At 43.2% G+C, this 13,699-nt stretch overlaps 2 protein-coding genes across 2 annotated transcripts; one reads left to right on the top strand and one right to left on the bottom strand.

The window, feature by feature from the left end:
- Positions 1-394: 394 nt before the first annotated feature.
- On the top strand, positions 395-6,123 carry LOC131261337 (4-hydroxybutyrate coenzyme A transferase). Its single transcript, XM_058263346.1, has 4 exons — positions 395-833; positions 4,100-4,897; positions 4,976-5,242; positions 5,455-6,123. The coding sequence occupies exons 1-4, from the start codon at positions 653-655 to the stop codon at positions 5,640-5,642; spliced, it is 1,434 nt and encodes a 477-aa protein (XP_058119329.1). The 5' UTR covers positions 395-652; the 3' UTR covers positions 5,643-6,123.
- A 1,825-nt stretch (positions 6,124-7,948) lies between these two features.
- Positions 7,949-10,372, bottom strand: LOC131272511 (nucleoplasmin-like protein). Its single transcript, XM_058274264.1, has 2 exons — positions 10,238-10,372; positions 7,949-9,144 (listed from the first exon to the last, which is right to left on the bottom strand). The coding sequence occupies exons 1-2, from the start codon at positions 10,257-10,259 to the stop codon at positions 8,630-8,632; spliced, it is 537 nt and encodes a 178-aa protein (XP_058130247.1). The 5' UTR covers positions 10,260-10,372; the 3' UTR covers positions 7,949-8,629.
- Between the last annotated feature and the right edge of the window lie 3,327 nt (positions 10,373-13,699).

Below are 13,699 nucleotides of genomic sequence, written 5' to 3'. Positions count from 1 at the left end.
ACAACGGGACATTAACTTCATTCGAAGATATGGATCATGTGGAATGGTCAGCGAACAAAACAACGGAAGAATCACTCGATTGAATCTTAATCGTTATCATCTTCGCGCATGTTTTTAACAATCTTGTATTTTATTTGCAAATTTTGCAAAAAAAACTCGCCGCTTCAACACAACTCGGGGATCGTGCTGCACGGGGATCGGATTGTTGATTCCGATTTTGCCCGAAATGAATCACAGAGCCATTGAGTCTGCGCTAGAGTGCCCACCACTATGCATTGTGTTTGTGTTGGTGGCCCTCCGTATTAAAGTTCCAAGTGTACACTCATATTGTTACAATATCATAGTATATGCGTTTTACAATCCATAACAATCTATTTTTTCCTTCAATTCACAATTCGCCGTGTTTGCGGGTCTGTGGCGCTTGTTCGTTCCCTTCGTTCGGTCGTGTCGGTCGCACGTACGTTTCCGTGGCTCGTTGTCGCCGATTGAATTAAATTATCTTCCCGTCAGCTCGGCTCCGTTCCGGCATCTTCCGCATATTTACAGTGACACCAGTGTGAACGCGCTAAAACGGTGGAATAATCTTCGCAAATAACGGGGGGGAATATCAAAGGAATTTAGTGGTGCTACGAAGAAGACAACCTAAAGAACCATGTCGTCGTTCGCTTTGCGACTTGCTCCCCGGTTTGCCGGTAAATCGGCCAACCAGCTCCTGGCGGCGGCCGCGGCCCAAAAGAAAACCTACTTCACCTACTCGAACCAAATCTCGCAACCGCTCGAACGGCAACCGAAGTACACCACTCCCGAGGAAGCGGTCAAAGTCATCAAATCAGGTAAAGGGCTGATTGCTCGGACATTATGAGGCACCCTTTCCGGCCCGTCAGCACTGGCAGGAAAACGTTGATAATGCATACGGTCCACGGCAAATAACGTCATGCAGAACAAAACATCATCTTAAACTTCGATGCTAGAACTACCGTAGATCACAAACCAACGCTCAAGGTTGAATTCGGAAGAAATTAATCGAGAGGCCGTTACGCAATACGTCGAGCTTCCTTCCCGACATACGCACCTTTTGGTCGGTGACGTCTACCATTGCGATTGCGGCAGTGCCATTCTATGTCCGGATAGAAATTGCCAGTGATTCTTCGATGCTGTCCTTCTAATGATTAACTGGTACTGGTTTTACTTATTCCAAAATGTTTGTTTTCGTTTGGCCGGTGTCATTGGCCAAGTGAACTTTGGTGGTTGTTCCCGGTTAAAAACATCGGCTGCCTCTGATAATCGCCCTGCTTCGCGGGGAGACTTATGACCGTACTGTCCTACATAATCTGTTTCATCTGTTCCACTATCGAAATGTAATGACCAAAGACCGACGAGCTGCAGCTGTGACTGTTTGCCAACGTCATCACACAGCGGCTGATTGGATCATTTCCGTGTGTTATATTCCCTTTAAAAGCATACCGTGTACGTTCCGGGAGTTGGAAACGAGCCCCGGGCACAACACTGTTCGCTTGAAACGCGATTAGCGGATGGTGGACTTTGACACACCGAACGAAAAGGAAAGATGGACAAGGAACGAACAAAGTTCGTCCGTAAAAACCGGCGCAGCGAGGAAATGATTGACCCATGACTGTTGTGATGTTTTCTAGTTTTCCTCATCGCAGTTAGCTCTGATTTAGCTAGAATCAACTACAACTTATCAATAAACTTTTTCCAGAAGAAATCAATCTTTCGAATCCATTCCCCCGTATGTCAAATAAACATTTCGTTCCAAGATAAACATGCAGGAAACTGCAATGAACTGGACATGTTTATTTTTTCATAATCCACCGGTATGGTGCTAACTGAAGTGTGATAAGTGAGGGACCTAATTGTGTGATAACTCAATGTGGGAGCTTCAAAAAGGCATCCGCCGATGTGTAAATTGTCGGTTTCACTTGAAGAAATCGTGCCTCCACCATGGTGCACCGGAAGCCAAAAGGGTGGACAGATTTTCACAGGTGTACAACTTGAACCCCTCAGAACGACACAACAAAAACATGAGTATCTTCGAATGTCAATGTCGCGTCCAAACACACCGCGGTTCGCTTTGGCTGGGTGGAATCGGAAAGCATCCACAACACATTACCCAAAAGAGAGTTAATTTTAGAACGTCTATTTTTTTCCTCCCCCTATAAAAACCCACAGTTTTTCTTGGGAAAACTTTTCTAGGTCAGTGGGTGAAGATTGAGGAATCCCTATTACGGGCCCTTCGGTATGGCACGCCCACATTCGTGTGTTTTTTTTAAATCCTTGAATAGAATTAGATAGTTTGTTGTCACCGGTTCCCAACCGGGGAGGGCCGTAACCGGTTTCAAGGTTCACCCGACGCAAACCAGTTCTATACTTATTCCATTAGTATGCAACATCGCAAAATCTCGAACATCTTACCGAGCAAAACATCGAATCCCAATTTAAAGGAATGGTCAAATTCCATTTTCCTGTGCCTTTCCATGTGGATTAGCCATGTGGATCTAGATTCTTTTTTAACCAGATGATTTGGTAGTATGGCTCCGCGCTTCAGGATTCCCTTAAATTATTTAACAACTTTCCAATACAGAGGATTTCGTTTGTCGGTCAATTGCCCTTCCGAGCCGCTAAACTACCCATCTTTTATGGGGCGAATTACGAACGACATGCAATCGAAAAACCGGTGTGTTGCATCTCAAATGTCTGTACTTGCACCATGCGGTGCCGTTTTCGATCGCACGAGTTGCATTCTGGCCAAGGCAACGACAAATGATGACGCGACTGCCGCATAGGTCATTGAGTGCATCGCACGCATGCACACGCCGTAAATGTATGCAAGGGAATTATTTAAGTTTGTTAAATTTGCTTTTGTGGGCTACGAGCGTGCCATTCCGAAATGGAGGTCTGAATTTTTAAAGAAACATAAAACACTGTGTACACTTCGTAGATATCAAAAGGAATGAAACCACTCAAATCTCGATCGTAGGTTATCGCCAAAACATCAGAGTATTTGTTTTCTTTAGTGTACATCCTTGTCCTTGATATGTTTTTGTCTCAAAACAATCCCTCCAAAGTAGAAAAAAAATCAACAAATCTTTTTTCTTACGTTTCTAAATAACAGTAATTCAAAAATTTAAAAAATTATGTATCTCATGTTCATTAAAAGTTAAACGTTCTAATATTATAACTACGGATAAATTCCAACATACACTTCACAAACCCAACTACAAAAACGTACCACTTTGTTATTGAACAATCCGTGAAACGTGATTGACGAGCGTGTTGCAGGCCATATTTTTAGTTACTTCAGAACCTATCATCGAAGAACATCGGTGGCGTTTGAAGCAAAACCCCCACACGTGCTGTTGTTGAGAAAGGCAAATAAAAGCTGCTTGATCAGCTGATGCTAGCAGAGTTTGTTGTTGGTGAAGCGTACTAATTGATAAAACCTCACATTCGTCGATCGGTTAAATGAATACTTCACGAACTACAAACAAACAAACATAGATTCATTTCCTCAACCATCGGTTACATGGTCATGGGTAGGAAATCATATTTTTCAGAAAAAGGATGGAAATACATTGGAGGCGATTTTTGTTCTCTCACTCAATCAACAGACAGCAATCTAGCGTTTGTCTTTAAACCGTTTTTTTTTACAATTTCCTTCTGCATAGTTATTAAGATTAGATACGGCTTATCTGCAGACATCTGGCCGTAACCTTCGTTTGGATAACAATGTTACGGAACGGTAGATGATGAGCTGCTTGGATTGCACTTTAAAGTAGACTGTTAAAAATCTTTATTTCAAATGTATACTACACAAGTTCTCCGAATTCGAGACGAGAAAAACTGTTTTGTTTAGAGAAAAAAATAAAATGTTTCAATCTTTGTCATTACCTGTTCAACCAAAAATAATCGCTAACAACAAATATGCTACTCTACTTTTATCCTATACCGCACCAATAAACCCGTAGTATGAAAAGTGGAAAAAGTATGTCATGTTTAACTGAAATGCTCTGCTAGTACATCTTTCCGTATGGCACGAAATCAAAGTTCTGACTCGGCACGTTTCCTTGCTTACTCGTAGGTGATGTCGTGTTTGCCCAGGGAGCCGCTGCAACCCCGATCACGCTGCTGGACGCGATGACGAAGCACGGCATGGAGAACAACCTGCGCGATATCACCGTAGCGCACATGCACACCGAGGGACCAGCATCATACTGCAAGCCGGAGTGCAAGGACGTGTTCCGCTCAAAGTCCCTGTTCATGGGCGGCAATGTGCGGGCGGCGGTGGCCGACGGTCGCGGTGATGCCGTACCGATCTTTCTGCACGAAATTCCGCTGCTGTTCCGCCGCAAGCTGATCCAGCCGGATGTGGCGATCGTGTCGGTGTCGCCGCCGGATCAGCACGGTTACTGCACGCTCGGTACCAGCGTCGACTGCGTCCGGGCCGCCCTGGAGAACTCGAAGGTGATCATCGCACAGGTAAACAAGCAGATGCCGCGCACGTTCGGTGACAGCATTATCCACGAGTCCCACTTCGACTATGCGGTCAACGTGGACATTCCGCTGCCGGAGCACGGTGGCCACGCGATGTCCGAGGTCGAGACGAAGATTGGCAAGCTGATCGCGGAAAACCTGGTCGAAGATGGGGCGACGCTGCAGATGGGCATCGGCAACATCCCGGACGCGGTACTAAACGCACTGCACAACCACAAGGACCTCGGTATTCACTCGGAGATGTTCGCCGGCGGTGTTGTTGATCTGGTGCGCAAGGGATGTGTTACGAACGACAAGAAAACGTACCACCGTGGACGCATCGTGGGCTCGTTCCTGATCGGCACGAAGAAACTGTACGACTTTGTGGACAACAATCCTTTCATCGGTGAGTGTTGGTGTACGTCAAGACAGCGAAATGTCTCTTTTCAACACGATTCTACCGCCTGCTTTGTTTTCGTTGCAGAAATGTTGGAAATTAACTACGTCAACAATGTCGGCATTATCGCCCGCAACCCAAAAATGACGGCCATCAACTCGGCCATCGAGGTTGACCTGACCGGACAGGTGTGTGCCGATTCGATCGGCACGCGCATGTACTCCGGCTTCGGTGGCCAGGTGGACTTTATCCGGGGAGCGGCCGAAGGTTTCGACGGAAAGGGTAAACCCATCATCGCTCTGCCATCAGTCACCAACAAGGGCCAGAGCAAGATTTCACCGATTCTTAAACCAGGTGGGTAAATTTATTAGGTGTCCATTTATATTTCTTGTTTAGCTCACACAACTTTACTAACATTTGTCCTAGTATCTTTGAAATATGCAATACAGTTGTAAGCATTAATTTCCACGGGTCACATTGATCAAGCGTTACACTTTTGCTGTTTATAATTTTAAACCGCTCTGTTGGCAATAATATTCACCCTACACTTCTCGTTATTTTTGCAGGCGCTGGCGTGGTCACCTCCCGTGCCCACGTGCACTACGTCGTCACTGAGTACGGTATTGCCAACCTGTTCGGACGCAGCTTGCGTCAGCGTGCGTACGCTCTGATCCAGATTGCGCACCCGGAACATCGAGAAGCTCTCGAAAAGGCCGCCTTCGAGCGCCTGAAAACGATGCCCACCCCGAACTAAATGGTCCCACTTTTGCACCGGTGGCATCATTAGCGGCATCATCATCAGCACCATTATCATCCTCTCAACGCACCAATCCGAAATGCATTGCGTATTCGCTTGGATGGCTAGGCGGAACCAAAACCCTCCCGGTGCTGAAGTGAACATTTCGGTCGATATCGATTCAAAGCAATGAATTATTTAATCGAAGCACGCGTTGCACACACCAATATCACGTTGCAAATTTTGGGGAGGAACACAAACACACACACAGGACAAGAAAAAAACCCGCGCTTGGAGGGTGAAAAAGTCAAGCATAAAGTTCTTTATCGTTATCTTTTTTAATTATTTTAATCTGTTTAAAACGAAATTTACAATGTGGCTTCACGTCCTCGGCAGCTTCGATGGAGTAACTCTCTCATCGAGGTAAAAATTGAACAACTCTTTCTGTCGTAAAAATTATCAGCGAAATTACCAAATAAAGCAATTTATCGTTAAAGGATTTATTCTTTTTTTTTGTTTGGCTAGTTTGTAAAATTTTGCGAGACCAACTGAAGCAAGTAAAAAAAATGAAATCATAGAATATACAGCAAAACTGCCATGCGAAATGAAATCAAATTTCCTTCATGCAAAATATGCTTTTGGAGGGTAGATCGACTGGTCCGGAACTAGGGATAATAATACCTTCAATCACATTAAATGCAACATTTAACGTTCCAATTATAGAGCGAATTCTGCCAACTCACCAACTTCGGTCGCATATCGTTACAGACCGTGATGGATAGGAAACAATGAAAGTTCGCAAACACACGTGAAACTAATAAAATGCGTTTGTTCCTCTATAAGCAGCTAGCACTGACCACGGTAGTCAATAGTGGAAGGACCTAACTTACTAAAAATTTGTTAGAAAAAAATTATTAGGACAGAAACTAGTAGATAACATGTTTGAAATAACACAAAAAATCACAAATTAACATGAAACGAACTAGCTCTCAATCAAACCTGGTGCATTGCCTAGATAACAACTAATAGCTGTAGAACGGGAAGTTAAGGGCGTATGTTTTGCGTAAGACACAATGGGTAGATCTTTAGCAGTGTAACCATATTAAATGCGTAACAGTAGTAGCAGCAACAAACAGTGTTCAAAGTAAATTCCGAACGTTTGAATCGGAGCCTCAGAATCAGCTTTTGAAATAAAGTCATTACATTATTGAAATTGAACGTTGGATTTTGAAAGCTGGAACCTGGAATGTTATTGTGCCCGAGGGAAACCCAAACCCAAACCAATTACCCTCGACAAAGTGGGGAAACCTTCGCCTAATTTAATTATCAACCATTTCGATGTCCATTCCTTCGTCCGAAACCGGTTGAATTTAAAAGGCTCTAAAACATGTTGGTTTGTCACGATTTCAGCAAGGTCTTACCAACAGAGGTTTCCGCAATCATTAAAAGTAACCTTCAGGAAACGCATTAAACGGGCAATAAAATGATCCGTACCCTCTTTCTTCGTGCCGCACTATAATCGCAAACACGTTGATTGAATCTACCAAGTTCCTCGAAAAGTTTGGTGTCGTTCGCGAGCTCTCTCGTAGAACGTTTTAGCCTAAAGGTAGATAATTTCAACAGCAATTTTAAATTGTTTCCGTTAGACCAACCGTCCGTGCAAGCCAGAGGTTTCCCGCGTCGACACTGATTACAAACATTGATTTACACAGTAGTTGGGAATTTCTTTTATTAGTTGATTTTATTTCTTAGTTCATTTCTGTCCATGGTTGATGAATAATGGCCGCACTTACTGTCGATTGAGCGCAATGTGTAGAGAACTGTTTGTATCTGTTTTCTGTTCCGCAAACAGATTTGTGCAGCTCATTTGTTTCCACAGCTTGCTTTTCTTTTTTTTTTTTTGGTAAAATTATGTTCATGCTTTAGTAGATCCTTGCCATCATTATTTGCCTAATGGCTACGAAATTTACGATTTTTAATGATGTTCCAAATGCCACCTTCCCCTGTGAAACGCTGGACCAGGTAGGAAGACACCGGTTGCCCGTTAGGTTGTATTTCATTTCACGCACTATCCTCGCCATTACTTACATGAGAACTGTCTGAGATGAGCTGTTCTATGACACCCCTTTGTTGAAGCAGTCACAGCAAACTATGTTTTTCCAACTTTGAAGAAAAGGATTAAACCCCAACCCCGGCTGTGGATCCACGAAAACTCGGAGTAGCGCAAATAAATCAAAAAGTGAACGTCCCGCAGCCACAACACGCTGTGTGTTGCCAAAGCAAAGTGTAAGCCTTCCACCAATTCGTTTACCCATTCTTCGGCCTTTAATTTTTACAGTCGTTTATTTTAGTTTTCAATTTGACCTGTCCAGGGCAATTGTCCCAGTAGTGTCTGAACATCTTTCCTTTCTTCCCTTTTTTTTTGTTTGTGTTCATACGTGCACTATGGCTAAATAGTATTTATAGCATTAATTATCTTCAAACGCATTCGGGAGTCCGCTGTTCAGAGATACCGATAGTCAAGGGTAGAGCGCACTCCGCACTGGTGGATAGTGTTGAAAAGCAAGGAATATTTACCGCAACCGTTGATGCGACAAAAGGGGGGGGGTGACAATTATTATTCTACTACTCATTCGTTAGTTCTCCGCCATGCCAACGATTGGACACCCCTGCCTGTTCACCCAAGGAACGGGCGAAGAACAGGAGAAGTTTAAATTGAATTGTGAAGGAGAAAGACGCCAACTCGTCTGTTTAACCTGGGGGGCTGTGCTCTGTTTGGTGCCAAGGAGCCAACCAGATGTGTGTCTCATAAACCTATCGACGTTTCTCGGATTTTGCATTCCGGTTGGTTTAGGTAGTTTTGTAAGTGGGGGATGATTTGCTGGCGGTTCTTTTGTTTTGTTTTTTTTGTTGATTTTTATCTTTTGTAATACATATGATTAAAGTGTGGTGAGGAATGACACGCTTTAAAGTGTCGACACAGAGTGGACACACCACGGCGCCGCTTATTTCCTCTTTCGGTTTTTGTCATTGCCCGCCGGCCCTCCGGCACCACCCGCCGCCGGTTTGCCGGGACCCTTCGAGTTGTTGGTCAGTTTTGGCTTCTTCTTCTGTTGCGCGCCATCCTCATCCTCATCCTCGTCGGCCTCCTCCTCGTCCAGTCCCTCCTCCTCCAGCTCCTCCATGTCCTCGAACTCCTCCACCAGCGAACCGAGCAGGTGCTGACCGTGAATGTGCACCGGTCCCTTGCCCTCGACCAGCGTAAATGTGACGGGTGCGTCGGAGAACTCCAGATCCATGCGGCACTGTCGCGTCTCGCCCACCTTCAACACGGCAATCGGAATGCGGAGCGTGTCGCGGATGGTCATCGTCTCAACCTGTACCACATTAAACTCGTCGGCGGCCGCTTCGTGCCCCAGGATGCACTGTTTAATTACGAGCTTATGCGTCCTCGGGTAGCTTTCGGACTTATTCTCCGGATCCCAGGTCACTGTTTTGTTTCCCTCCTTCAGGGTCGCTCCTGCAAGATAGAAAAGAAGAAAAAAAAAGTTAAGAATAAGGACCCCATAAAAAATGCACGCAAATAAGGTTCTCAACATCAACAATTTAAAATGTTCATAAGCATCGCCCATTAAGTTCGTCCTAACATTTCGAAGAAATTAACAAATTCAACGTACACACCGGTGGAAAAGCAAGCGCCGCCATTTCCATGGCATTTTTTCCCATAACCCTTCAACAAGCGCCGATAGAGGCGCGCGAGCGAGTTGTGTGTTTAAAGCCGGGGAAAAGCGGAACAGGACGAAGTAAACAAAAACGAAAACTGTTCTGCACCGCTGCACGCACACACGCTCATAGCAACCGGGCACCGACGCGTGCATCGTTTATAACCGTACGAGTGTTAGTTTTTTTTAAATATCTTTTCTTTTGTATTTCAGTAATTATGCTTACGAAAAAAGGCGCTAACGAGGAAATGACCAAGCGTAGAGATTATTCGGGAAGGCTGCGTTAAAATGATACCCCACGGGGTAGTCTCCTCGTTTGCGTACTCATGTGTCAAACAGAATAAAAGATAACCTCATATTGAGGCTGCAGAACAAGCACAGCTTCAAGCTTTGTAAAAAGCAAAAAAAAAAAATGAGTACCGTTCCGTTGGAGGAAATTAAGGTTCTTGAGAAAGTAGAACAGAATGCCGGCTGGATTACTCAATGGTCAATTCATTCGTTGCCGGGTGGGGGGTCGATACTGCATAAGGGACTACCGGCATGGCGGCTCAAACGATGCTCCGCGACGCCATGAGAGCTCATCATCAAACGTACGTAACCTCGAATAAAATCTCGAATCAACACAAGAGTTGAAATATGCTGCCCGGGGGGCCCTGAAAACGCCACCATATAGTCCAGCTTTTGGAAACAAGCTTTGAAGCACGGTTATATGGCGATGGCGACGGCCATTGACGACCGACTCGGATTGGTCGTTTACGGTGAAGCGCGTGCGGTACCCGCGGTGCGGTTGGCGGCATTTTGCACCGTCACTGTACGCTCGAATATCTCTCGAAATAAATCGCACCCCGAGCCGAACTGCATCGTAATGGGTAGAAAACAACTTTTACTCACCGTAGAAGTACTCGTCGGCCATTTTAATGTGCGGATGGTTAACTTTTACAAGATTTTCTTCAGCGAAGCAAATGGACGCACGACAACTTTGCACCACGTTAGGGCTACCAAGAGAATGATATCGACATCCGTTTTCACTAGTGTTGGCAGAATCGGGATTCGGAAGATCCGAAGATTCAATCCCTAGACGGTTTCTTAGAATCCCATTCGAATCCCATTTGACGAATTCTACAGATTTGATTTGTTTGGAATTCGAATCATATTTGATTTGTTTGGAATTCGAATCAGATTTGATTTGTTTGGGACTCGTATCAGATTTAATTGGTTTGGGGCAGTTTATTTGAATTATATGTGACTCATTGTAGACACGAGGTGAGTCGAAATAGTCACGCAACAACTCGATCTAGAGACAATGTGATTGATTTCAATTTACTCAAACCGAACGCTGGGTAGAATAGATTGGACATGGATTCAGTTTTTTGCGCGATTTTAATTAGTAAGTTGATTTTCAAGATCAACAGAACTACTTACAGCGGTGAACCTGACTTGGGAAACGTGTGGCAAGTTTTTATTACGGAAAAAGCGAGTTATCAGTTGTCATTTGATGGGGATTCAGATTAGGATAAACGATTGGTTCACATCGTCTCGCGACTGTTTTATAGATTGGGACTCGGATTTGGGGCTTGCATTTACCCACCACTAGAACGAATCTGACAGCGCAGCTTGGCATCAACAAGATTCTGAAACCTTGGTCACAATTTGAAATACAGTCTGTTCCCGAGTTACGCGGTTTTTGCGTTCCACAGAAATCCGCGTATCTCGAATTTCCGCGTATCTCGAATATTGCTTGACACATAGTTTATATTAGGAGTTAAGAGATCGAGCTATTGTGTACATGTATCATAGAATATTCAAAATTTTTCTTTGTCCATTAATATGAATGCAATGCAAGCGTATTCAAACTACATAAATTGCAACAAACGAAATTAAAAGCGTAAGTTATGCAAATGTGTAATTTACACATTTTTTCGTGTGGTTGTGCATCTCAGGAATTTAAATCGATGTAATAAACCCAATCTACTGTCAAATTTTGAAAACCGCGTATCTCCGAATCCGCGTAAGTCGAGAACCGCGTAACTCGAGAACAGACTGTAATGGGTGAAAAAGTAATTTGTTAATAACTTTTTAGTGCCTTGGCCAATTTTAGAAATAGACCCCTTAAATGAGTGGTCTTTTGAAGGCAACAATAAAAGGTCTTTTCATCTGGTTGGCAAACGGATTTGTTAATGCCACAGTTCAATTTATCTCTCTCCAAGCAGATTTTACCAGAACTAACTAAAACAAATAACTGGAAATATGATTGGCAATAACAGAAACAAACGCATCATCACTTTATTCATGTTGCTGGTAAAGATTCTTTTTCGATTCTATTCCATTCCATACTCTGGGTCCACACTACAGCGCTACGTCGCCTGACAGGAGCTGAACTCCATATAAAAAAAAACCTTGCGCGATGTCGCGCGAATCGCGCTATGTTTTTTTTTGCATGGAGTTCAGCGCCTGTAACACGCCTTCCAGACTGCACCGTCGCGTAACGCGACGTCGCCTGACAGGCGCTGAACTCCATGCAAAAAAAACCTAGCGAGATTCGCGCGACATCGCGCAAGGTTTTTTTTATATGGAGTTCAGCTCCTGTCAGGCGACGTCGCGCTGTAGTGTGGACCCCGAGATAGACAGCAAACGATGGTAGTCTACTGTGGCCACAAACAAATTAATTTAAAAATTGAAAAAAGGTGCATTAATCTATTGAATCTGATTACTAAAGTAAAAGCTTGATTAGGCAAATCTTTAAAAATATGATAAAATAAACAAATAAAAATCCGTTACACTAATCGTAGGCATGTAATTGCTGTAGGAAACGTAACGGTAGTTTCAAAACATAAATTTATGTCGTACTAGCTGATTAACCCGATTTCATCCGGGTAGAAATAAATTCCAAACTGAAGAGTGTTTGCATTCAGTATCAGTTTTCAGTTTTGCAATTTTAAATTTTATTATGTGCTGAAAATTTTAGTATTAATTTTAGTCGACGATACCATGTAAATATACATTTTGCATTCATTACTTAAATGCTTGCACTAAGCTGGAAGAACAGTTAAAATTAATCCATTAAAGCAAGTATGAGACAAACTGTGCCTAAACCACAGTTGGACCAGGACAACAGATAATCGACTATTATTTAAGAGGCCCTCTACCATCACCCCGCAATAATTACGGTGTTAAATACAGTCGGACGTCGATTATCCGGGGCCGGATTAACCGGTGGGCGGATTATCCGGGGGTCTTGCAACTGACAACTGCACAACCGGGCTAACATGTTTCCATGAATATTAGGTTGGTTCACAACATTTTGTAGCAATAATGTGTCAAATAAATTTTATCGGATCGAAAATAGCAATAAAAATACCATAGGAAAATAATTCAAACATTTTTTATGATTAATCAACTAACTGGAACTGGTCAAAAGTGAACTAGCCGAGACTCAAACCAGGTATTATAAACGTATTTTAGTATATGTTCGATTATCCGTGGAATTCGGTTATCCGGGGACCTCTCGGTCCCGACACCCCCGGATAATCGACGTTCACCTGTAGTGTCTTTTTTAAAATCCGTCACATCTGTCGTGGCATCATCATGTTTTAGATATTTTCTATCGTTCAGGTGATAGAAAATTATAGGCAGGAAGGAGGCATAAGAATGTTGGACCTTTCGCACTTGAAAATTTGGCTTTCTTATAATTATGTTTGGTTGATTTGATTTGACCGATTTTGTATGATTGGGAATATTTATTCCGTAGGAGAGATGAGATTGAGCACTCAAACTGTGACCATTCGATTTAGTAACCCCAAATTGTAGAAAAATGATACCCATATTGCATTGTAACCATTGTTGAGCTAGAAGGCAGGATGGTAGCCCTCCTTACCCCTTCCGCCAAATGGATGAAATATTATCACATGATGGCTAAATGTCAAAATAGTGTGTGGTCCAATTTTTGTAAGAACCCATTCCATAAATGACGAATTATTATTATTTTTCATCATTTTAAGCGAAAGGTGTTCGAAAAAGGGGCAGGGGCATTCGGCAAAAAGGGGCATTCGAAAGAATAAAAAATTAGCAACATTCCAGTAAAGTTTGGTACAAATAGACTTAGTAGATTTTGCGTAGCATACATATGATAAGAATGCACTTTTTTTCGTTTAGAGCATTGCTATTTTTTTTACTGAAGAGGAGAATGGTAAAGGGAGTCTGAGGTAAGATTGAACATTAAGAGTGAAGCCATTCGATTTAGAGACCATGAATAACTCGAAATTGATACCCATATTGCATTTTTCCGATTTTTGGGGTAGGGGGTAATATGAGAGCACCCCCTTTCCCCTTCCCCTAGATGGATGAAATTTTAAC

The sequence above is a fragment of the Anopheles coustani genome, chromosome 3 (assembly GCF_943734705.1).
Source record: "Anopheles coustani chromosome 3, idAnoCousDA_361_x.2, whole genome shotgun sequence".
Classification (NCBI taxonomy): domain Eukaryota; kingdom Metazoa; phylum Arthropoda; class Insecta; order Diptera; family Culicidae; genus Anopheles; species Anopheles coustani.
The sequence above is the reverse complement of the archived record's forward strand: the minus strand, read 5'-3'. Positions and strand labels throughout refer to the sequence as shown.